A 24,701-nucleotide genomic window follows, 5' to 3' on the forward strand; every position below is an offset into this window, starting at 1 on the left:
CATCCTCATACTGTTCCCACAAAGTTGGGAGCATGACATTACTCAAAATGTCTTGGCATACTGATACCTTAAGAGTTCCCTTCACTGGAACCAAGGGCCCAAGCCCAACCCCTGAAAAACAACCCCACACCATAATCCCCCCTCCACTAAACTTTACACATAGCACAATGCAGTCAGGCAAGTACCGTTCTCCTGGCAACCGTCAAACCCAGACACGTCCATCGGATTGCCAGACAGAGAAACATGATTGGTTACTCCAGAGAACACGTCTCTACTGCTTTAGAGTCCAGGGGCGGCGTGCTTTACACCACTGCATCTGATGCTTTGCATTGCACTTGGTGATGTAAAGCTTGAATGCAGCTGCTTGGCCATGGAAACCCATTCCATGAAGCTCTCTATGCACTGTTGTGCTAATCTGAAGGCAACACGACGTTTGAAGGTCTTTAGCTATTGACTCTGCAGACAGTTGGCGACTTCTGCGCACTGTGCGCTTCAGCATACGCTGACCCCGCTTTGTCATTTTACGTGGCCTACCACATCGTGGCTGAGTTGCTGTTGCTTTCACTTCATTATAATATCACTAACAGTTGACCGTGTAATATTTAGTATCAAGGAAATTTCACGGAGGGACTTATTGCACAGGTGGCAGCCTATCACGGTACCACGCTTGAATTCACTGAGCTCCTGAGAGGGACCCATTCTTTCAAAAATATTTGTAGAAGCAGTCTGCATGCCTTGGTGCTTGATTTTATACACCTGTGGCCGCGAAGGTGACACATGAAACTAATGGTTTCGAGGGGGGGTGTCCCAATACTTTTGGCAATATAGTGTGTGTATATATATATATATATATATATATATATATATATATATTTATTTTTTACATTCTACTGCCTAGAGTTTCAAATAACAGACAAAGATTTTTACGTGTATTTTCTAACATAATGCTTTAGAAATAAAAACTGCTGCATCGATAAAAATGGTGCTTTGTGAATAAGTGATACTTGACATATCTGTGCCATTTTGTTATCCACAGAATATCAGCTAAGGTCTTTTAGGTCTACATTAATGCTTATTTCACGCATTTTGAAACATATTACTGAATTATTTTCTATCATTCCAGTAGGAAGCCACTTTATATGTACACTAAAATGGTTGGAAAGAGATATTCAACAGTTCTCACAAGCTGACACATTAAACTTTATAATGTGACCTTGTGCTCCAGATTTGTTCTTATTTAAAACAAGCACCATCTAAACAAAATGTTCATTGATGCTTCTCTTTACATGCTTTACACTTGCATTTACATTTATACTGCTGACACAGGTATTATTTATATGGTTTAAAGCACATTACTGTACACACTAGAACTGGTTTGGACAGCTTGTCCAGTAGTGTAGAGCATCTTCAAGAAATAGCCATTAGTTGCTGGTTTCATTAAAACAGGAAAAAATATTACAGCAATTTTAACCAATTATTTAAATTAGTATCTAGTCCAAAATTATTGGTTTGGGAAGTTTTATTTTTATGGTCTGTGCTGGAGTAAACAGGAATTGTAAAGCATATAAATAATTTCAGAATAATTATGAACATAAATTAATTTTGAGTTCTGCATTTTCATCTATTCATCAATGACTTTTGCATCTTTTAATGCATTATACATAATATTCAGTTGAAGTATGTATTGATTATACTGAAGTGTTTCAAAGTTTACTTGACAGAACCATGTAGTAAACTAAAATAGAGAGAAAATAATTACAAATTCTACATTAACAAGTGTGATAGTTCTAGAGGGACCACATTGTTAGCATGTCTGAGACTGGTGGGTTGTACAAAAAAAGCCCAAAAGAACAAAAGAGAACTACTGAGAGAAACACATAGACCACTCATAGGAAAGTCAACTAATCAGCAGATGAGAGCAGACATGCCAGTACACAGGTCTGACCAGAAGCTGGCAATAATATGAAGATTACAGGATTCGGGATAAATGGTGAGAACTATAATTCCAGCCAGATCAAATCTGGGATCACAACACAAGTACATGTATTTAAAAAAATTAAAAATTGTTAAAAAGTGTCTGTTTGGAGAAAGGTTTAATTTCACTTCCTAACTCTGTGTTTATAATTAATCCCAAACAACTACTGAAAAAAATTACCTGGTGTAAGGTGCGCACAAGCTGCAAAATTCAGTAGCAATGAACTACACTCAATGGTATGTCATAAGTTCATCTTGGACAGTTTGTCCAAATGCAACATGTCTGGAGAAATGGCTAACCTGTCAGTGATTTGAGAATGCCAAATGGCAGCTTACAAAGCGGTGATCCAGTATCCACTGGATGGGAGACATTGTCACAAACATTTGTATTTGAGGGCAGCCTCACAATATAAATCAACAAAATTAACAACAACCCCATTTATCAACAAACTTGAGATTGTAACTAAAAGTGGAATTTTTCACTAAGGTCATGCCCAACCAAAATATACAGCCATCACTAGACAAGCGATGAATATAATTGAACAAGGGGGTCGATTAACCGTTTCAATACCGTGCAATTTTACACCTTCCTACCCAGGCCATTTTTCAAGTTTCAGCGCTCTCACACTTTGAATGACAATTGCGCGGTCATACAACACTGTACCCAAACTAAAATTTTAGCATTTTCTTCACACAACTAGAGCTTTCATTTGGTGGTGTTTAAACACCGCTGGGGTTTTTATTTTTTGCTAAATTAACAAAAAAAGACCAAAAATTTTGAAAAAAAAACACATTTTTCTTTGTTTCTGTTATAAAAGTTTACAAATAAATAATTGTTCTTCATAAATTTAGGCCGAGATGTATTCTGCTACATGTCTTTGGTGAAAATAACCCAAATTAGGATTTATTTTTTAGTTTGTAGGAAAGTTATAGAGTTCACAAACTATGGTATAGATCTGAATATTGATCAATCCTGAAGTACTGACAGCCAATCTAATTTCTTGAGGTCCAAGAATGTCAGAATAGTACAGATATCCCCAAATGACCCCTTTTTGCAGAGTAGACAGTCCGACGTACTTCCTAAGAGGCATGGCGAGTTTTTTGAAGTTGTATTTTTTTGTCATAATTTTTCGGAAAATGAAAAAATGAAAAAAATTATTTTCACAATTTTTTTTTACATACTGTCACCAGTGCAGTACAGCGTCATCATATAACTGGCATGGCGGTGAACAGGGACACTGACTGGTGACAGTATGAAAAAAAAATACATATATATATTTTTTTTAATTTTTTTTAATTTTTTTTATTATATTTAATTTTTTATTACATTTTTTTTTTATTTTTTTAAAGATTTTTTTTCATATTTTACTATGACCAAAATAGTACAATGTTACCATAGTAACATTGTACTACTTTGGGGAAGTGATCAGTATTTTTTTTTTTTTTACACAATTTGCTTATAGCAAAGAATTACTTTGCTATAAGCAAGCATTTACCTAAATGAAATCGATTCATTCAGCTTTTTTTTTTTTTTTTTTTGTGCTTAACTGTGATTTGGCCACAGCTAATCACATGACATGTGCATGTGATTAGCTGTGACCATTCACAGCTAGGCACTAGTATACAATGGATGGCATCATGAATGAAGCCATCCATTGTATACAACTGTCATGTGACGTGCTGTGATTGGTCACAGCAGGTCACATGGTACCAGCAACGGGAGCCGGTACTCGGATCTGTCATCGGCCGTGTCCGGGTGCACGGCCGGTGACAGATCGCACTGCTGCGCCGCTCTGCACTAGCGCAAACGGCGCATGTGCGGGAGCACGCCAAATGGCGTGCACCCGGAATGCAGAGACACATCTGAAGCCGCCAAACGGCCATTGGCCGGGCGGCTAATGGTTAAGTAAAAGCAAACAGACGTGTTCCCTTTGCAAGGGAACTCTGCAAAGGCATTTTCCCCCAGAGCTTTATTTTCCTTATGGGTTGGGTTATTAGTTATTTTTTCCAAAGTGAAATTTCACCACATTCACTAAGTTTTGGGGAACATTTACTTACAAAGTCTATTTGTTCTTAGTTAATCAACCCTGATGCCTTGGCTCACTAGGATAACTCACCTGTCGCTAACTAATACTAACAGCAGAACCATAATTATGAGTGAAAACTAGGCACTGATCAGACAATAAGAATATATATATCAAACTTGTTTAAAAGAAGATTCTAGAAGATCCAGTAATGAATACAGCAGGTCACACACCATGAGATTTCAATTCATCATTTGATCCAATTTTACCAACTATGTCATATGAGGCACATACTAATGCATTTAACTAAAAACAAGTTTATTGCATCCACTATGAAAATGAACAGTAGGCAACCTTGTGTTCATACATTAATGGTCCATATGGTAACAATCGCTTTAAGGTCACCACAGAGAACAAACTGAATGGGCTGTAATCGCACCACACAACTGCATGTGAATCGCACAGCTCTATGTTCTTACATACGGTGGGACCACAGAGAACAAATGTAGCTATCCTCTAACAAGAAGTCAGGTGAATACAGAAAAAAACTAAGAATGAAGCTGAGAGCAATAAAAGGTTCTTATTTGCTTTACTCCTCATGCACAATTGACGTTTCCTCACACTACTGATAACAGACACGTTAAAAACACTAGTTTTTCAGAGTTTTTCAATAGCGTTTATCCGCTTTTTTTGCGTTTTTCCACGTTAGCGGCTTTTTTTTTTTTTTAAGAGTTTTCAGCTGAAACATCTCACTTTGCTATTTGTTGCCTCCCACTTTGACAGACTGCAAAGGACAATGGGAAACGACTCAGCAGGAATCCATGTCACTTCCTGTTTTCCACACAGTGCTGTAATCTGAGACAATAGGACTGCAAAGGACAATGGGAAATGAATCTGTGGAAGAATGCAGTATGTCAACAAAGCCTAACAAAGCCAATAGAGCTGCAAATTGGTATGATGTGGTTACATGTAGGACATGTAGACGCAAGAGCATCCAAAACACAAACTGGAAAAGCAGTAATAATTTTCCTTTTCCATAAAATCTAATATTTAAAAAAAAATGTCACTTTAAAAATGCTAAAATGGCAGTTTTCACGTTACCGCGTTTTCCAGCGCTTCAGCATTTTTACAGCTGAAAAACCCACTAGTTTTGTTTTTCTTTCCAGCCAAAAAATGTTGATTACAGCCTATGTGTGCATGGACACTAAGAATGCATACTTGAACAGATTTTTTTAAAACTGGAGTTTAGTGTCACTTTAAGACAAATATACCTTCTTTCTTTTTTTTTAAAAAAAGCAATATCACTATGCGGAACTGCAGCAGTATTATAAACTTATGACATCATGCCACCATGTGCTATTAACAAAACTAACTAGATTTACACAATGAAATATGATCTTGCAATGGGTCTAACCACATGCACATATGTTGTGAATATAAACATATTCCAGCTTGCCGCAGATAAATTTTTTAACCTTTGCATGCAGATAACTGTTCTTCTCATGCAGCTGAAATGATTAGTTTAAGTTATTAGGCAACCTTTTTACTGGCCGGAGTCTTCCTTCAAATATAGAGACACATAGGCTATGCCACCTGCCATGCTAATGGAGAAGGTTCTCCAACATAGAGCAGTGTTTGCAACTGACAAAGACGTGCTTAATAAAGAAAATGATTATGTGATGTATTTGCATTGGTGTTTGCTCATCTAAACTGCATGTAGATTTGTTCTGTGCAACTGGAGCAAAATTGAATGTTCCAAGGCTATATTCTCTATACAGATCAAATATAAAAATCATGAAAATACAGTGCGTTTCAAAAAGAATGACCCAATTTCAATAGTTATATTTAATAATAAAAATGTGTTACAGTTACATAACAAATTACAAACTATTAAGTAAGTCCTCAAGTTTCACTCACCATGTTATAAATGCTTTATGTGCCCTCCACCTGCTGCATGGATAACATTAAGACGATAGTTGAATTTGTCTCCAACATGTCTGGGAGTGTCTTCTTCCACAGTTACTGGAGCCGTGTGTCTGTTTTTGAGCTCATCCAAGTCAGCGGATAATGGTGGAATATAAACACATTGTTTTACATATCCCCACAAGAAAAAGTCAAAGGGTGCAATGTCTGGAGATCCTGGGGGCCAAGAGTGTAGTGCCAAGTCTTGGGGTCCCACGCAACCCATCCAACATTGAGGCAAGGTTTCATTATTTAGAAACTGACGAACTTGGTTGTGACAATGTGACGGTGCTCTGTCTTGCTGAAAAATTAAATCTTCACAGTCTTCATTCAGTTGTGGGAAAAGCCAGCCCATCAGCATTTCAAAATAGGAATGTCCCGTTACAGCGTTTCCCTCAAAAAAGAAAGGGCCATAAATCTTTGTAAACTAAACCACACAAAACACATAATTTTTTGGGGAATCTCATGCTGTACAAGTTCATGTGGCTTCTCAAGTCCCCATATATGAACCTTATGACGCAAAACTTTACCGCTTAGATGAAATGTTATTTCATTACTAAAAATCAGCCGCGGTAAGAATCTAAGAGCATATGACAGAAATCTTAACATTTTCTTCTGTCAATTACACAAAGAGCTTGCACCAGTTGAAACTGGTATGGTGTCAGAAGCAAGATCAGCTTAACACATGACAAATTGTTGTATGAGGGATCACATGTTCTCAGCTAGCAAGTCGCTATATAGTGTTAACTAGCATAGGAAATAAGTACAGTATGCTCCCCCATTTGCACAGAACAAATTTACATGCAGTTTCGATGGACAAACAGCTATGCGATGTACACTCCTAAGTGTTAGGGGCTGTGATGCCATACAAAACGTTAGAAATGCAAAAGTACTAGAAGCAAGTTGATGCAGCTTAGAAGGAGATTAAATGTAAGTCAGAAGGAGGTCAAATGCAAGCCAAATGCATCTGTCATTGAAGTCTGAATGATCGCAGAAGTGTCTTAAACTGATCTTAAATATATGTACAGTGCAGCTGAAAGAAAGCTGCAATTGCCTAAAGCCTGCCAAAACATGCCTTTAATCAAGGTATTATTTAATCAAGGTATTAGAAGTTTTATGCAACTAGTCCCATTCATTCCTAGAGGTAAGCTGTACTCATGGCTGCCTCCAGAGGTCCAGTAGAGAAAGAAGAGGGTGGTTTAGCTGGAAAGGTTGTAAGGTAAGCATTTGTGCAAGTGATCGGCGGGGGGGGGGGGGGGGGGGGTTAAAAAAAACAATTGTTTGGTTTGTTGTCCTTTAAAAGGCGCACTGTAAGTGAAAGTAAATTCACAGATTTTCAGATTTACAAAGACGGAATAGCAGCACTACATCTATTTCACATCTGATTTTACACTTGTTAAACTTATACATCCATGCAAGTTTTAGAAAATATTGAGTCCAACGTAGCTGAGAAGCAAGCAAAGCAGATGGTAATTTGCTCAGCAGAAAAAAAAGATCATTAGCAGAACAAAAATGAATGTGGATAAATAAAAATGTATGAATATTCACAGACATATCTTTCATTACACCAAAGTCCTAAACTGAACATTTTATTTAAATACATTATTAATAAAAAATTAATAGATTTAGCCACTGTTCCTAAGCCCTCAAGCTACTGTACAATGGGTTTGCCAGTAGCTGCAGACAGGGCTGTTTCTGAAAGTATACAGGAGTGATGCTTAACCAGTTGCCGCCCGGCCTATAGCCAGATGGCGGCTGGGCGAACAGCTCGTCCCTCCGGGTGGACACCATATGGCGTCCTTTCCAGAGCGCACATTGTGCATGCCCGCTGGGCCACACTGCGGCGTGATCTATCACCGGCCGTGTACCTCAGTCAATGGCAGCTCTGTGTACCGGCCCCGTTGCCAGTACCATGTGACCTGCTGTCACCAATCACAGCAAGTCACATGACAGTTGTATACAATGGATGGCTTCCTTTCATGCCATCCATTGTATACAAGTGTGTCTAGCTGTGAATGGTCACAGCGATCACATGCACAAGCTGGGCCAATCATATTATATTGTAAAGCGCTGAGCAAACGGTTATATATAAATCCTGTATAATAATAATAATCATAGCCCAGCTGTGTCATGTGATTAGCCATGGCCAAATCACAGCTAATCACAAAAAAAAAACCCTGAATCAATTGATTTCATTCAGGTAAATGCTTGCTTATAGCAAAGTAATTCTTTGTTATAAGCAAATTGTGTAAAGAAAAAAAAAATTCTGATCACTTCCCCAAAGTAGTACAATGTTACTATGGTAACATTATACTACTTTGGTCATAGTGAAATATGAAAAAAAAAATATTAAAGAGAAAAAAAGTAATTAAAAATAATAATAATAAAAAAAAAATTAATTTTTTTTTCGTACTGTCACTAGTCAGTGTCCCTGATCACCGCCATGCCAGTTATATGATGATGCTGTACTGCACTGGCGACAGTAAAAACGACAAAAAAAATTACAACTTCAAAAAACTCGCCATGCCTGTTATGAAATACGTCACACTGTCTACTTTGCAAAAAGAGGTCATTTGGGGGATATCTGTACTGTTCTGACATTCTTGGACCTCAACAAAGTAGATTGGCTTTCAGTACTTCAGGATTGATCAATTTTCATATATATATCATAGCTTGTGAATTCTATAACTTTCCTACAGACTAAATAATAAATACTAATTTGGGTTATTTTCCCCAAAGAAATGTAGCAGAATACATCTTGGCCTAAATTTATGAAGAACAATTATTTATTTGCAAACTTTTATAACAGAAACAAAGAAAAACGTGTTTTTTTTTCAAAATTTTCTGTCTTTTTTTGTTAATTTAGAAAAAAAAAAACCCCAGTGGTGATTAAATACCACCAAAAGAAAGCTCTAGTTGTGTGAAGAAAATGATAAAATTTTAGTTTGGGTAAAGTGTTGCATGACCGTGCAATTGTCATTCAAAGTGTGACTATGCTGAAACGTGAAAATTGGCCTGGGCAGGAAGGAGGTACAAGTGCCCTGTATGGAAGTGGTTAGAGCGGAACTTTCTCCATAAAATGTGATAAAAGAAATATTTTTTTAGAAAGGGACATACATTTCACATTAATACTTATGCTACCAAAATTAGTGTGTGCTGTAAATGAATAATTATTAATTAATTTAGCAAATGTTGCTGTTACTTCTTGCTGGAGGCTCCAATTTTGCTGAAGCCCAGAGGCCCTGGGAAGCAGTAAATCTTTACGCAGTCAACAGATTGGCCTCAACATTTTTGGCATAGTATCGAACATTAGAGAGCAATTGAGCATTTGCAGAGCAGGGTGAGACAGTGTATTACTATATTTTAAACTGTATAGGCACTTATTTTGAATGTTTCACATAGTTGCACCTGCAAAAGGTACCAGTCTGAAGTGATCTAGCAGGACTTAATTTTTTAACTAATGTTGCACTTTAAAAAGCACAACTATACACAAATTTAAACATAAATCTATGTTAATCCTCTTGCTTGATTGGACAAATAACTCTGGACAATTTTTATCAAAACAGAAACCAAAAGGAACAGCAAGCGCTTAAGAGATGAGAGCAGCTGGCACTAAAGGTGAACAAGCCTAATAGATAAATATAATGGAAATTGTGCAGCGCTTACAATAAAGTGTATCATAAAAAGAACCTTTGTTTACATAAATAAATATACAACAAAAACGTGAGTGAATACTTACATAAAATAATCCACCACATTAAAAATAAAAAAAAAATAATAATCACCGCTTAACCATTAGCCGCCCGGCCTAAAGCCGTTTGGCAGCCGCAAAAATGGTTTAGCTTTCCAGGGTGTACGCCATTTGGCATCATCCCGCACATGCGCAGTTCGCGCGGTGGCAGAGCCGCGCAGCGGCGCGATCTGTCACTGGCCGTGTACCTCGGACACGGCCGATGACAGATCTGAGCACCGGCCCCCGTTGCCGGTACCATGTGACCTGCTGTGACCAATCACAGCAGGTCACATGACAGTTGTATACAATGGATGGCTTCATTCATGCCATCCATTGTATACTAGTGCCTAGCTGTGAATGGTCACAGCAGGTCACATGCACATGTCATGTGATTAGCTGTGGCCAAATCACAGCTAAGCACAAAAAACAAAAAAACAAAAAAAAAAACCTGAATGAATCGATGTCATTCAGGTAAATGCTTGCTTATAGCAAAGTAATTCTTTGCTATAAGCAAATTGTGTAAAAAAAAAAAAAAAATACTGATCACTTCCCCAAAGTAGTACAATGTTACTATGGTAACATTGTACTACTTTGGTCATAGTAAAATATGAAAAAAAAATCTTAAAAAAAAAATGTAATAAAAAATTTAAAATAATAAAAAAAATAAAAAAAATATATATATATTTTTTTCATACTGTCACCAGTCAGTGTCCCTGTTCATAGCCATGCCAGTTATATGATGACGCTGTACTGCACTGGTGACAGTATGGAAAAAAAAATTGTGAAAATAATTTTTTGAATTTTTTAATTTTCCGAAAAATGACAAAAAAAATACAACTTCAAAAAACTCGCCATTCCTCTTATGAAGTACGTCGGACTGTCTACTCTGCAAAAAGGGGTCATTTGGGGATATCTGTACTATTCTGACATTCTTGGACTTCAAGAAATTAGATTGGCTGTCAGTACTTCAGGATTGATCAATTTTCAGATCTATACCATAGTTTGTAAACTCTATAACTTTCCTACAAACTAAATAATACATCCTAATTTGGGTTATTTTCACCAAAGACATGTAGCAGAATACATCTTGGCCTAAATTTATGAAGAACAATTATTTATTTGTAAACGTTTATAACAGAAACAAAGAAAAACGTGTTTTGTTTTCAAAATTTTTGGTCTTTTTTTGTTCATTTAGCAAAAAATAAAAACCCCAGTGGTGATTAAATACCACCAAAAGAAAGCTCTAGTTGTGTGAAGAAAATGATAAAATTTTAGTTTGGGTACAATGTTGTATGACCGCGCAATTGTCATTCAAAGTGTGAGAGCTCTGAAACGTGAAAAATGGCCTGGGCAGGAAGGTGTAAAATTGCCCGGTATTGAAATGGTTAAGGTGAACTAAAAGTGGCTGTGCAGTTGTATATAACAGTTCATATACAGTCCAAATAAATGAGGAGAAAACCAATCAGAAGACTCCACTGTAAGTGCTCCACAAGCGTAAGAGATCTTCAGTGCAGATCCTCTAACAAAATGCACTCGCTAAATTGTATAAAGCCTAGAAAGACACTCCAGCTACCACGGGCCTCCGCAGATCGCTCTTCAGCGTAGATGGAATCACTGCCTGAAGTGAGTTCTGTTACAAAATTGCTTACCACGTGGAGCCCAAAATAAGGTATATAGTGTATTTTATTACCATATCAGTAAAAACTATTAAAAACAAGACCATAAAACCAAGTGGAATACACTGAATAAAGATGCGGCCGGACCTACAAAGATGGCCACCGATCTGAGTCCCGAACTCTGTGGTGTGACTTCAGCACGTAAGGCCCCTTCCGATGCATTTCATGTGCACACACGTCTTCAGGGAAAGCTGACGTCATGCTTGCCCTCTTTAAGTGGATAGCGTGAACTGATGCGCAACATTTTGTTGTGGACTAATAAGCCAGCACCATTTTATTGTGGTCAGAAAGAGAGGCCATTATACTCTGGGCCAAAAGGTGCCTTTTTTTCTTGGGTCAAGAAGGGAAACACCAGGAAAACACACTCACTCTATTTAATGGTAAAGCCCCACATAGCCAATAAAGGAGTAATTGAGCATTTGCAGAGCAGGGTGAGACAGTGTATTACTAGATTTTAAACCATCCTCTCCACCCCCACGTTGTCTCAGCATTTGGCAGCAGAGAGGAGAATAGAACTCCTCTGCCAAATCCTGCACCTCTCAGTGCAGCTGCAGCACCCTTTCATCTCTGCCTCCCCTGGTCTCAGCATTCAGCAGACTCTGGTAACTGACTGCACTCCTCCTCTGGTCCTCCTCCAGACCCTACACTTTCTACTTTCCAGCTTTGCACCCAATGGGGGTGCACGGTGATGTTAGGGAGGGTGTGGGATTCTTGACATCTGATGTAATGAGGGGTGGGGTGCTCTGGACATCTAGTCTAACAGATACAAACGGCTCTTTGAGGGCAACCATAATGCTGATACGACCCATGATTAAAATGGAGTTTGACACCCCTGTAGTAAATATACAACATATCTACTATTACATGTAAAGGAATAGGCTCTTTCTGTAGAATTTGACATAAAAGAGCTGATCCTATTATGCTTAGTGCCATCGAATTTACACAACATGCATCTATTACAGGTGTGAAAACCTTTAAATCCAGCAAATAGTCTCACCACTTGGGGGGAATTAACCACACTAGGGGCTATCCTGCCCCTCATAGTGGGTGCTCTATGAAACACAACTTCAGGTCTCTAAGGTAACATATTTGCCAGAACAGGCTCACCTCTCAGGATCCCCCAATGCTTCCTAATAATGTTCCTGACTTGTGTATGGAAAAATTGGTGATGGAGGGACACGCCATTTCAGATCGCACCCTATCCCTCTGAACAGTTAACAGAATCTCTCTATCTATGTTAACTACCTGTTTTATAACATTATCCAGAAACATCATGTCATATCCTTTTTCCAAAAATATGTCCCTCATTGCCCATTATAGCATAATAGTCATCTAAATTGTTACAATTTTGTCTCATCCTCATAAACTGGCCCTTCGGCATGTTCTTAAGCCAAAGAGGATGGTGGCAGCTGTCAGCTGGAATAACAGGATTTTTTTTGTTACGAACTGTAAAATCCCATTTTATGAGTTCATTGACAGACACAGCTTCCTGCAAATCTTGACCATGGGGTTATATGGCCACCTACAGGAGTAGGACACTAGGCAGAAAAAAACTCAGCACCACCTATGGGCAGTCCTAGCTGGTATAAACCCCCTATCTGCTACAGGCAATCCAGTTCATCACAAGCAGTGTCAGAAGTATAAAATCAAACAGAGGGGTGGGTGCTGTGTCTGTCAATGAACTCATAGAAGGGGATTTTACAGTGAGTAAAAAAAAAAAATCCTGTTTTCTCTCTTGTTCATTCAAAGACACAGCTTCCTGCAAATCCTGAACAGAGGGATATCCCAAAGCAATGCCTCAATGAGGGTGGGCAAACCAAAAAGTAACTGGAACAAACAGGCAAACGAGCCAACCACCCAAACAACCCCTAAAGGGGCAAACAAGAAGCCACACGCATCAGACTGCAAATGCTTGCAGCCCAAACAAGCAGCCAAAAAATGCATGGAATATGTTTGCAAACGTGCACACAGACCATCACAGAGTCACCATACAAATCTGAGACACAGGTGCCAGACACCAAACGCAGGATGCATTAACATCATTAGCGGAGTGCGCTGTCACGACAAAGGGTGAAGCCTACCCCTTAAGAGCGCACGCCTGAACAGGTGTCTGCCAGATCAAACGGGAGTTTGTGGCACAGGAGGCAGGCACAAAAGAAGAATGTGACCTCCAGTAAGAGGTAACAGTGGACAGGCACACAAACTGCCTGCACCGCAGCCAAGCATTGCAACACAACCCCTTCAGAATGCAATGGCCGTGGGCACAAGGAAGAAAGGACAATGTCCGCAGTTAGGTGAAGCCTGGCACCATCTTTGGTAGATGGAGGGGGCACCAACCAAAAACCATCCTATCCAAGTGTAGGAAAAGCTAGGGGGGCATACAAGAGAAGACCACCAGCGCAGACACCTGCTTCACAGAAACACCAAGTTCAAGATCCACAAAGGTAACAGGGAAAGCACAGGGCATGCCAGATGACAAACCCCTACAAAAAATGCAAAGCAGAAAGTACGCAACCCAGGGACCCTGAAGCAAGACAGCAAGTGCAGAAAACTGGACTTTTAATGATACTTAAGGCAAGAATTCAGTCAATGCGGCGTCAAGAAGGGCCAGAACCCAAGCCCCGAGCAGGGGTATGAAAGGACACTCAGAGCCTTGCACTAAATCATATAATCCTTTCAGGCATGATGATATATCTTCCAAAATACATACACGCGAGACACCAATGATATGGGGAAAACAAAAGGTGGCCTGGAAAAAAACAAGCCCCCAAGGCTAAAGACGGTAACACAGAGTGGGAGCCTAATACCTGAGACTGGCGCTTCTCCTAACGAGGCAATCTCCAGGGGGTGACTGTGACCAGCTGCTCCAATACTGTGTCCCACATACCAGTCTGGAATCACCAGATTGGCTGTAATCCCATCAGTCTCTATCCTGCGCTATGGAGCAGCCATAGAGGAGGAAGGATTGAAATGAAACGCCACTGGCCCCACAACACCACCAGTGCAGCCTTTGCATCTGCATGGGGTTCCACAACCAAGCCACAACCACAGCATCTGCCTGGCAAGGCAGGACTCCAGAAGAGCTACTGTATGTCCGGGGTTCCCAGCAAAAGCAGACCTGATGAAACACTCCTGGGTGCAGGAATAATGCCCCTGGAGCCAGCGACTGAAGACTGAGGTAATCGGCCTGCCAATTCTCGATGCCAGGATTGTGCATGGCAGTGAAAGCCAGAACATTCCGCACAGCTGACTGCAAGAAGTGTCACAGTTCTCGTGCCACCCTGGTGAATGACACCTGGGGAGTCAAAGACAACCCGAAGGATAGTAGTACCAATAGATAACGTGTATCCACAACCACAAGTGTAGGAACCGCTGATGTCCCTTGCACATGGAAAATGAGCAGGCATTCATTCATGATGTCTATGGATGCTAGAAAAAAAAAACCCTGAAGAAGGAAAGCCACAACCTAAATCGTTTTGATTCCAGCCTGAACCTTCGGACCCGCACAAGGTAACGCAGGGACTACAGGGCCAGGATCAGAGGAGTCCTGTCCTATTCCAGAACCATGAACAGAGTTGAGTAAAAACATCAGAAGCGGTCGTTTGTCTCACTCCCTGACGAAGCAGGGCCTTTACTGTACCACACCACACGGGGACCGAAGGCTTAGCAGCAGGAGCCGAAAGTTGGAGAGAAGGAATAGCTCTAGTGGATAAGAAGCTATTCCCGTTCGTGGTCGGACACAACCAGTTTACAGTCCTACTCGTTCCATAGTGGCTCATCAACCCCAAGATGGAGACTACAGTTATTTAAGAAGATGAGAAAACCCAATGCCCATTTTTCCTCATGCTATGTCGCAGAGTAGGAGCCACCAAAGGCGGGCGAGACACCACAAACTGCATCTGCATCAAAAAGGCAGTTATGCAAACCAAGGCAAGAATAGGAGGAGGACATCCCACCATGGACCAGACCAGGAGCCCACTGCCCTGCACCGTGACTGAGGGAACCCCCATTCACCTGGCATATCAGGGGAGCTGTCTCCTGGATCAGCATGTGCTATGCAGGGTCTCTGCAGCACCCTGGGATTGGGGCGGTGGCTACCGGTATATGTTTTAAATCCAGGTACTACCCCTAGCCCTGTTTACAGCAGCTGCCCAGCCACATGCAGACCACCGGCCCCCACAGGAATTCTGCCGGCATGCAGTGCCACAGGGGCGCTGGGGGGTGTTCTCCCCTATACCACAACTCAGTCCCGCCATCGGATGGACGGACGTCAAATGCCCTAAGGCAAAATGGGGCATCCGTGCCCCACAGGGCCCACCACCCACTGGGGGGAGTGCCCCCCACACTGGCCTGCAGGTAGTGTGACTGCCCACAACTAAAATGGTGGTGTGGCTGCCCAGTCCTAGTGGCCTCAAAAGCTGCGGCCTAAAGTAGCAGGGAGGCCCGGCCGCGTGGTGTACACACCTGCACTATGGCCCCAAACACAAGTCCCCAAGCACTGCGGGGAGCCAGGGCATTCCCCCAACCCTCCCACCATCAATCAATCCAAGCTCACTATCTCTCCCATGCTAACCAAAGCAGGGGTCAATACCCACCCCACATGGCTTCCACAGCCTCTATCCACAAACAGCCCGGAAAGGTGGGGAAAGGGGAGGCTATGCAGCATTGACCCAACAGCCCCCTATCTGTCTGGGGAACAGATATGTCCCCCCTGGACACTGGGAGCATGGAAGCGTGGGTTAAGGGGAACAGGGTACCAAACCACACGCCAATTCACCTCAGGGGTATAGGGGGAAGATACAGACATTAGCGGGGAGGAGGAGAGCCCCGAAGGGACCAACCACCCTGGGGAGTACCCGCGTCCCACGTGCACCCGTGGAAGGGGCATCTACTTACCGATCCACGAAGGTTGCGGGTCACACTCCCGAGACAGAGCCACCGAAGTAGGGGGGCTGTTGGCCATTGGTAGCACTGTGACGCAGAATCTGACGCCCAGTCATATGTGTCCCCGTGAGACATTTTGCCTCGCTGGCCTGCCCCGGTCCAGGATGGGCCATGTCGTGGCCGACCAAGCACTTAGCTAAAGTCTGCACGCGCTCGTTGGCCAGGCTGGGGTGACTACAAGGATCAAGATTATCAAGCCTGCCCATAGGCGGTGCTGAGTTTTTTTTCTGCCTAGTGTCCGACTCCTGTAGGTGGTGGTACAACCCTATGGTCAAGATTTGCAGGAAGCTGTGTCCATCAATGAATGAAAGAAAAAGACCTATTTTGATCAGTGGACTTAAGAAAAGACTTGGTGAAAATCTTAGTACCATCATTTACTAATTTTAAATCAAGAAAATTAACTTTACTGCGGCTATAGGTATGTGCTAAGCTAATATTCAAGGTCCCAAAGAAATTATTAAGGGATTCCTCGCTCCCCTGCCATAGGAGCAGGACATCGTCTATATAATGCTGGTAGAGGGTCCATTTTGGCCAATCTCTAGAGTAGATGGTGTCTTCCACCCACCTAGCCTTATAAACATTTGCAGGTCTGGGAGCAGATTTAACTCCCATGGCTACACCCTTGGTTTGTAGATAGAACATCTTATCAAACCAAAAATAATTATGGGTCATAGTGAAATCAAATAATTCTAAAATAAATAATTTTTGAACACTAGGGATATATTCAGCCTCACTCAAATAGTAATCAACAGCCTCCATACCATGCTCATGTCCTATGGGGCAGCACAGTGGCTACATGGTTAGTACTTCTGCTTGGCAGTACTAGGGTCGTTGGTTTGAATCCCAACCACCTAACCACTTGCTTGGAGTTTGCATGTTCTCCCTGTGCCTGCGTGGGTTTCCTTCGGGTACTCTGGTTTCCTCCCACACTCCACAGACATGCTGGTATGTTAATTGGATCCTGTCTAAATTAGCTCTAGTATGTGTATGTATAAGTGTAAGCTAGAGACTTGAGGTTTAGGGACTGATGTGAATGTACAATATATATATACTGTATGTAAAGCGCTGCGTAAATTGACCGCACAATATAAGTACCTGTAATAATTAATAAAATAAATACTACTATATAGGGAGGCTACATCTGCTGTCACCAAAAGGGAATGATTAGCCAATCTAAACTTTGATCCTGCCTTTCAGCAGACATTTTCCATTCCATAACATACAATGAGGAAAGAATAGGGACAGATAAAGGAAGCTAATTATATCTAAGTGTTGTAATCCGATGCTTCATCATAGATACAGTATTCATAGACATAATGTAATTGCTATGCATGAACACAATACTTCACCTGGTGCACACAGACGTTGCACTTATCACAAAAAACCATCTCATTCCCATCCTCCCCTTCTGGTGACCGGCAAACATCACAGACAACATCTTCATCATATTCAATCCCCAGTCCTTCCTCCTTTTCAATGGCAAGGTTCATGTTTTCATGGCAGAGTATTTCTAACTCTTCCAAAACCTTTTCAAAGGTGAGTTCTTCCAGAAGTGGCATGTCTGTGAATACAGAAGCAATAGTCAATATTTAGCAATTTACTAAACCTGACTAGAAATCAGATGTCTTAGAACACCATATTTTCCTCACACCGCTCATATTTTTCTGAGAACAGCAGACAGCATTGGATGCCATGAGAAAATGACCATTTGCAACTTTAAAGCAAAGCATTTACAAAATCAGTTTCTACCAAGCAATAGTATATATGCTTACAATGTATGTATCTACCTTGTCATTTATTAAATTGGTATACAGCATGCTGACTGTGGTACAATACTGACTATGGCAAAATGGGGGAAATAGGCACTTTCTGTGGGGCATGATTGTTTCCCTGTCCCTCTGCTGTTTTCACTGCAGAGCCTCCTTTATTTAAGGGATACCTCTGAGCAGGCATGTGAGATTTAAGAATAAGCATACTATTGACAAAGCTGGACTTCACTATTGGAAAAGAATATATGAGCAGCCATGGTCACGGTTGCCAGTTCCTCCACTCTTCATGAATGGTAGTGCCTACAGCTCAAAACAGCTAAACTCCCAATTATTATTAAGAAAATGCTCTTTCAAGGGTGCCACATCCATCATTATAAAGTGCTAAAGTAAAAAAAAAATGTGCAGGAGGCAGGACTTCTGAGGACCATGATGGATACTTCTTTGTGAGAAAGAGTTATATTTTGAGTAAATTTGGGGGGCTTGCCCTGTGGTGCACCAGCGGTTGGAGTGGTGTCCTCTCCTTTACCCGTTATGCATTTACCTCATCCCACACCTCAGGGGAGAACTGATACCCTTTGCATATTTAATTTCAGGTGAGGGGGTTGTTGGGGTACCGTATAGCGAGAGAGATATGCACTATATGTCTTTTTCAAATTGTTGTTGTTATATTGATTACATTTGTAAATAATTATTTTAGAGCAAAATTACCTTCTAAGTTCTTGATGAAGTGGAATGTTCAGAATTTGGGAAACGAGTTGAGCTGATAACATCTGTCACAACCACTATAGCAGTGTATCAGTGTTGATTATTAGGGGGTTTGGGGGTCTTTGTCTTCACCCTTTCCTCTTTCTTTATGTATATATTATCACTCCAGTCTGGTGGGTGATAGAAATATATGTATTTTAGGGTCTTAATTTGCTCTTATTTTGTATGTGGGATTGTTTTAAACTAATTGTTTTTATGATGGAAGTATGTTGTAGAATTTGTGGTGCCCCAAAATCCTGCCTCTTGCCCATTGTTTTGACTTTAGCTCTGCTAAACTCCAATCTAACAACATACTAATTAGTGGTGCACCGAAATTAAAATTCTGGTGCCGAAACCGAACATTCAGGATACACTTGGCCGAAAAACCGAAACCAAAATGGACAGTTTTTAAAAAATTTTTGGACAAAAATACACTTTAATATTAAAAAATAAGCACAATATATACCCCGATTTGTTTTGTAAAATCTGAAATATGATGTTACGCAGAGTAAATAGATACCCAACCTGTCATGATTTAAAATTGTGCACGCACGCTAGTGGAATGGGGTCGGACTACGGTACTTAAAAATCTCCATGGGTAATGCTTTAAAATTTTCTACAGGGTACCAGTTTAAAGTTACAGAGGTGGTCTAGTGCTGGAATTATTGCTCTTGCTCTGACGTTCGTGGCAATACCTCACATGTGTGGTTTGCACACTGTTTACATATGTGGGTGTGGCCTATGAGCGAGCGTGGGGCACTGTAAACCTTATTTATTTTACACTGTCCATTTAATTTTTTCTTTTTAATCACTTTTAATCCTATCACAAGAAATGCATACATCCCTTGTGATAGAAATAAGCAGTGACAGGTCCTCTTTATGGAGAAATATGGGGTCAATAAGACTCCACATCTCTCCTCTACAATGTAAAGCATTAGATCAACAAAAGCATTGAGCCAGTGCTTTAAAAAAAATTGCCTTGGTTACAAGGCGCTGGAACAAGAAGTGACGTTGTGAAATCGCTCCGGTCCTCCAAGGGCATAGAGATGAGTGGAGGCCATCTTTTCTTCACTTATCTCTATGCCCAGCACCGGAATCGTTCAATGGTTTCTCAGGTAAGACTGAGAACCACTGAGCAGCGGCAGCAAGGGGCGGGGTTACTTTCCGCACCAGTATCGATGCTTACTTTCATATCGGCGCTTATTTTCATATCGGCCAAATGCTGATAGGGGTGTTTTCGGCTGAAATGTTCCGGCCACTGAAATTTCCATGCATCCCTAATACTAATATATAGAATTTATACTGCCTATAAGCTGACTGAGTAAAACATTTTTCATGCAATGCTCTTGACATGAAATAAATTATCTGACCATAGCTTTGTGCACACCATTGTTTGTTGTACTGCCTCATTAAAGTGTTGCTAAACCCAGGACCCTGCATTTACTATATCTGGTCTCCCACAGTACACACAACATAGAAATGCAATTATTTTAGTAAATATAAACTGCTAAATATCTTTTCTCATCAGCAGTATATAGCAGTCTTGTGACTTCTATTGGTGTCCAGTTGAGCACTGGTTAAAGCTTGTAGGAGGAGTGTTCATTCTCCGCTGACTGTCCTATGAGGCTGCATAACTCCTAAACATCTGTCTGTATAGTGTTGACCACATGCTCCCTCTCAAAGAAAAAACACTCTCTAGCCATACATAGTAAACTGAGCATATGTAGAGTGCCTCCTAGGGCTCTGTACTTATAAGGAGATGAACTGAGGACAATAGAAGAAGTGGAGGATCAGAGAAGACAGATTAACCCCTTAGGTCCTACAATGAGTATAACAAGTATGCTCAGCTGCATATACAAACTTATGGCAATTCACTGCAAAAATCTCTGAACAGCAGGGAAACCAGAGTAAACTGTGTGTCCTTTACTGGAATTACATTGCACCTGCATGCAACACATTATTCCACTGGTAAATTAAAGCATCACCTTTCTGCCAATATATTTCAGCAGGGAGACAGGGAACATGTGATCACTGTGTCTGTTAAAGACAGCAATAGGATGAACTGTCTTATATAGCAATACCTTCACTGAAGGCTCCCAAAATGGACTACAGGTGAAACTCGAAAAATTAGAATATTGTGCAAACGGTCATTTATTTCAGTAATGCAACTTAAAAGGTGAAACTAATATATGAGATAGAAACATTACATGTAAAGCAAGATAGTTCAAGCCGTGATTTGTCATAATTGTGATGATGATGGCGTATAGCTCATGAAAACCCCAAATCCACAATCTCAGAAAAATAGAATATTGTGAAAAGGTGCAATATTCTAGGCTCAAAGTGTCCCACTCTAATCAGCAGCTAATTAAGCCATAACACCTGCAAAGGGTTCCTGAGCCTTTAAATGGTCTCTCAGTCTGGTTCAGTAGGAATCACAATCTTGGGAAAGACTGCTGACCTGACAGTTGTGCAGAAAATCATCACTGACACCCTCCACAAGGAGAGAAAGCCTCAAAAGGTAATTGCAAAAGAAGTTGGATGTTCCCAAAGTGCTGTATCAAAGCACATTAATAGAATAGAAGAAAAAGGTGCACAAGCAGCAGGGACGACTGCAGCCTGGAGAGGATTGGCACGAAAGGCCATTCAAAAGTGTTGGGGACTTTCACAAGGAGTGGACTGAGGCTGGAGTCAGTGCATCAAGAGCCACCACACACAGACGGATCCTGGACATGGACTTCAAATGTCGTATTCCTCTTGTCAAGCCGCTCCTGAACAACAAACAATGTCAGAAGCATCTTACCTGGGCTAAAGAAATACAGACCTGGTCTGTTGCTCAGTGGTCCAAAGTCCTCTTTTCTGATGAGAGCAACTTTTGCATCTCATTTGGAAACCAAGGACCCAGAGTATGGAGGAAGAATGGAGAGGCACACACTGCAAGATGCTTGAAGTCCAGTGGGAAGTTTTGGAGCACTTCATGCTTCCTTCCGCAGACGAGCTTTATGGGGATGCTGACTTCATTTTCCAGCAGGACTTGGCACCTGCCCACACTGCCAAAAGCACCAAAACCTGGTTCAATGACCATGGGATTACTGTGCTTGATTGGCCAGCAAACTCGCCTGACCTGAACCCCATAGACAATCTATGGAGCATTGCCAAGAGAAAGATGAGAGACATGAGACCGAACAATGCAGAAGAGTACATATGCATGCTTATACTTTTCAGAGGTCCGATATTGTTCTATGTACAATCCTTGTTTTATTGATTGCATGTAATATTCTAATTTTCTGAGATTGTGGATTTGGGGTTTTCATGAGATGTCAGCCATAATCATCACAATTATGACAAATCATGGCTTGAACTATCTGGCTTTACATGTAATGAGTCTATCTCATATATTAGTTTCACCTTTTAAGTTGCATTACTGAAATATATGAACTTTTGCACGATATTCTAATTTTTTGAGTTTCACTTGTACTTGCTCAGTGCTTGTTCCAGCAGTTAGTTGAGGGCGATATAGTGACAGATGTTCACTGGTTAACAGTCCTGTACGGTGTGTAATGGCTAGATGAGGTCATAACTACAGAAGAAGTAGCATCATGACAATAGCAGATTTGTCACTTCTTGGTAAAGGGTCAAAACGTTATGTAACATTATTTCCAAACACAAAAAGGCAGCACAGCTTCAGATATATAATAATGTTTTTTCTTGTCTGCAGGTCTAATATCTACAGTTCTGACAGCCGAATCTTTTCACTGGCTGTGGGCAGCACAGATGCTTCTTTGCTATGATCAATCAATCAATATTCCACCACCCTCCCCATCATAGCAATAAAGGGGAAAGGAAGAAAACTTCAGTTTCATATCAGATCCTCTTCTACTGTGCACATGCAACTGCAGCTTCCCTAGAGGATGTTTGACACAGGTGGACAAGCAGGAGTCTGCCCTCTGTGGCTGGCACAGGCTGACAAGCAGGAATTTACCCTCTGTGAGTGGCACAGGCTGACAAGCAGGTGTCTGCCCTCTGTGGTTGGCACAGGCTGACAAGGTGTCTGCCCTCTGTGAGTGGAACAGGTTGACAAGCAGGCGTCTGCCCTCTGTGGGTAGCACAGGCTGACAAGCAGGCGTCTGCCCTCTGTGGGTGGCACAGGTTGACAAGCAGCTGTCTGCCCTCTGTGCGTGGCACAGGTTGACAAGCAGGTGTCTGCCCTCCGAGAGTGGCACAGGCTGACAAGCAAGCAGGCAACTGCCCTCTGTGGGTGGCAGAGGTTGACAAGCAGGCGTCTGCCCTATGTGGGTGGCACAGGTTGACAAGCATGCCACTGCCCTATGTGGGTGGCACAGGTTGACAAGCATGCCACTGCCCTATGTGGGTGGCACAGGCTGACAAGCAGGCCACTGCCCTCCAAGGGTGGCACAGGTTGATAATCAGGCGTCTGCCCTCTGTGGGTGGCACAGGTTGACAAACAGGTGTTTGCTTTCTGTGGGTGGCAGAGGCTGATAAGCAGGTGTCTGCCCTCTGTGGGTGGCACAGGCTGATAAGCAGGCATCTGCCCTCTGTGGGTAGCACAGGTTGACAAGCAGGTGTGTGCTTTCTGTGGGTGGCACAGGTTGACAAGCAGGCCACTGCCCCTAGTGGGAGCTGTGGGCAAATATGCAGAATATGGTTGCAAGAACCATTCCTGGCTTGTGAAGCCTAATTTTCCTTTGCTGCAATAAAGAGTGCCAGGTGTCATAATGACACACGTATACTTAAAGCAAACTAGTTAATAAACTCAAAACTCTTACCCTACTTCCATTACTCATTACTAGTAATGCCTATAGGCTGTTTTTAGATTATGCACCCACAACTTAAAATGATACATTTCACATAATTATTTGATTTGGTAAAAAAACACATTTAAAAATATATAAAAGAAAAAAACATGAGATGAGGCTTCTTGCAAAATCAAATGTTTATTTAATCTGCACTTTAATAAAAATTGATTGAATTTTGTTGGTTGCTATAAGCAACACTCACATCTTCTTTCTCCTTATTTTCATTAATCAGCCCCACTTTATCATTACAGAAGTTGGAGAGATTCCCAGCATCAACATGTCCCCCATGGTATTTGTCAGCAGCTATATTTACATTCCACATTTTCTCCATGTAAATCATAGGTCTACAGAGAGAATCACAGATTGTTGGAACTCCTCATGCAGTCTTACAACAGACCGCATATGGGACAGAGTCACAAAATATTGCTGCCAGAGAGGGAGAAGAAAAAGCCTTTCAGCTCAACTAATGCGGATAATTAGGTATGACAGATTAAATGTTCAAGGAGGCAACTCCTGCAAGGGATGCTTTCACAAGCGGAATAATGGGCTTGTCAATAGGGATATTTTACTTTTTTTTTTTAGTTTTAGGACAAAGCGTTCACAAAAACATAACATTTTTACTCTGTGATATCTACAGTTTTCACTACAATAAATATTAAATAAGAACAACACAAATTATATATTAAAGTAATTGTAGAGTCATTTTTTTCTCTTTAATAGCAAATATTATATACTTACCTTACCTGATCAATGCAAAGCCCTGCAGGCCTGATCCCGCTCCCTCGATGCAGGATTTGACTGACAGCAGAGGAAGCCAATGGCTCCCGCTGCCTCAGCAAAACCTGTGAGACCATGGAGACCAGCTACAGACAAGCACACAACACTGGATCGAGTACGTTTAAGGGGAGGTGTGGAGGTGATAGTGTTACCTAATTTTTTTTTTACCTTACTGCAGAGAATGCATTAAGGTAAAAAATGTTTAGGTTTTAGAAACACTTTAAGAATAGAGGAAAGATGAGTGCACAGGCTACAGCATAGCTTACAATAATATTGGCTATGGT

The 24,701-nt window shown here is 41.2% G+C and overlaps 1 protein-coding gene across 2 annotated transcripts in view; it reads right to left on the bottom strand.

The window, feature by feature from the left end:
- JADE2 (jade family PHD finger 2) overlaps window positions 1-24,701 on the bottom strand; it is a 479,241-nt gene that overhangs the window by 159,818 nt on the left and 294,722 nt on the right. For both annotated transcript variants that reach the window (XM_089669946.1, XM_089669945.1), the window contains one exon: window positions 17,663-17,874. In XM_089669946.1, the coding sequence (XP_089526072.1) occupies window positions 17,663-17,874 (212 nt within the window). The remainder of the gene's footprint in view (window positions 1-17,662; window positions 17,875-24,701) is intronic.

The sequence above is a fragment of the Staurois parvus genome, unplaced genomic scaffold (assembly GCF_062004578.1).
Source record: "Staurois parvus isolate SC_StPar_1 unplaced genomic scaffold, SC_StPar_1.0 ptg000085l, whole genome shotgun sequence".
NCBI lineage: Eukaryota > Metazoa > Chordata > Amphibia > Anura > Ranidae > Staurois > Staurois parvus.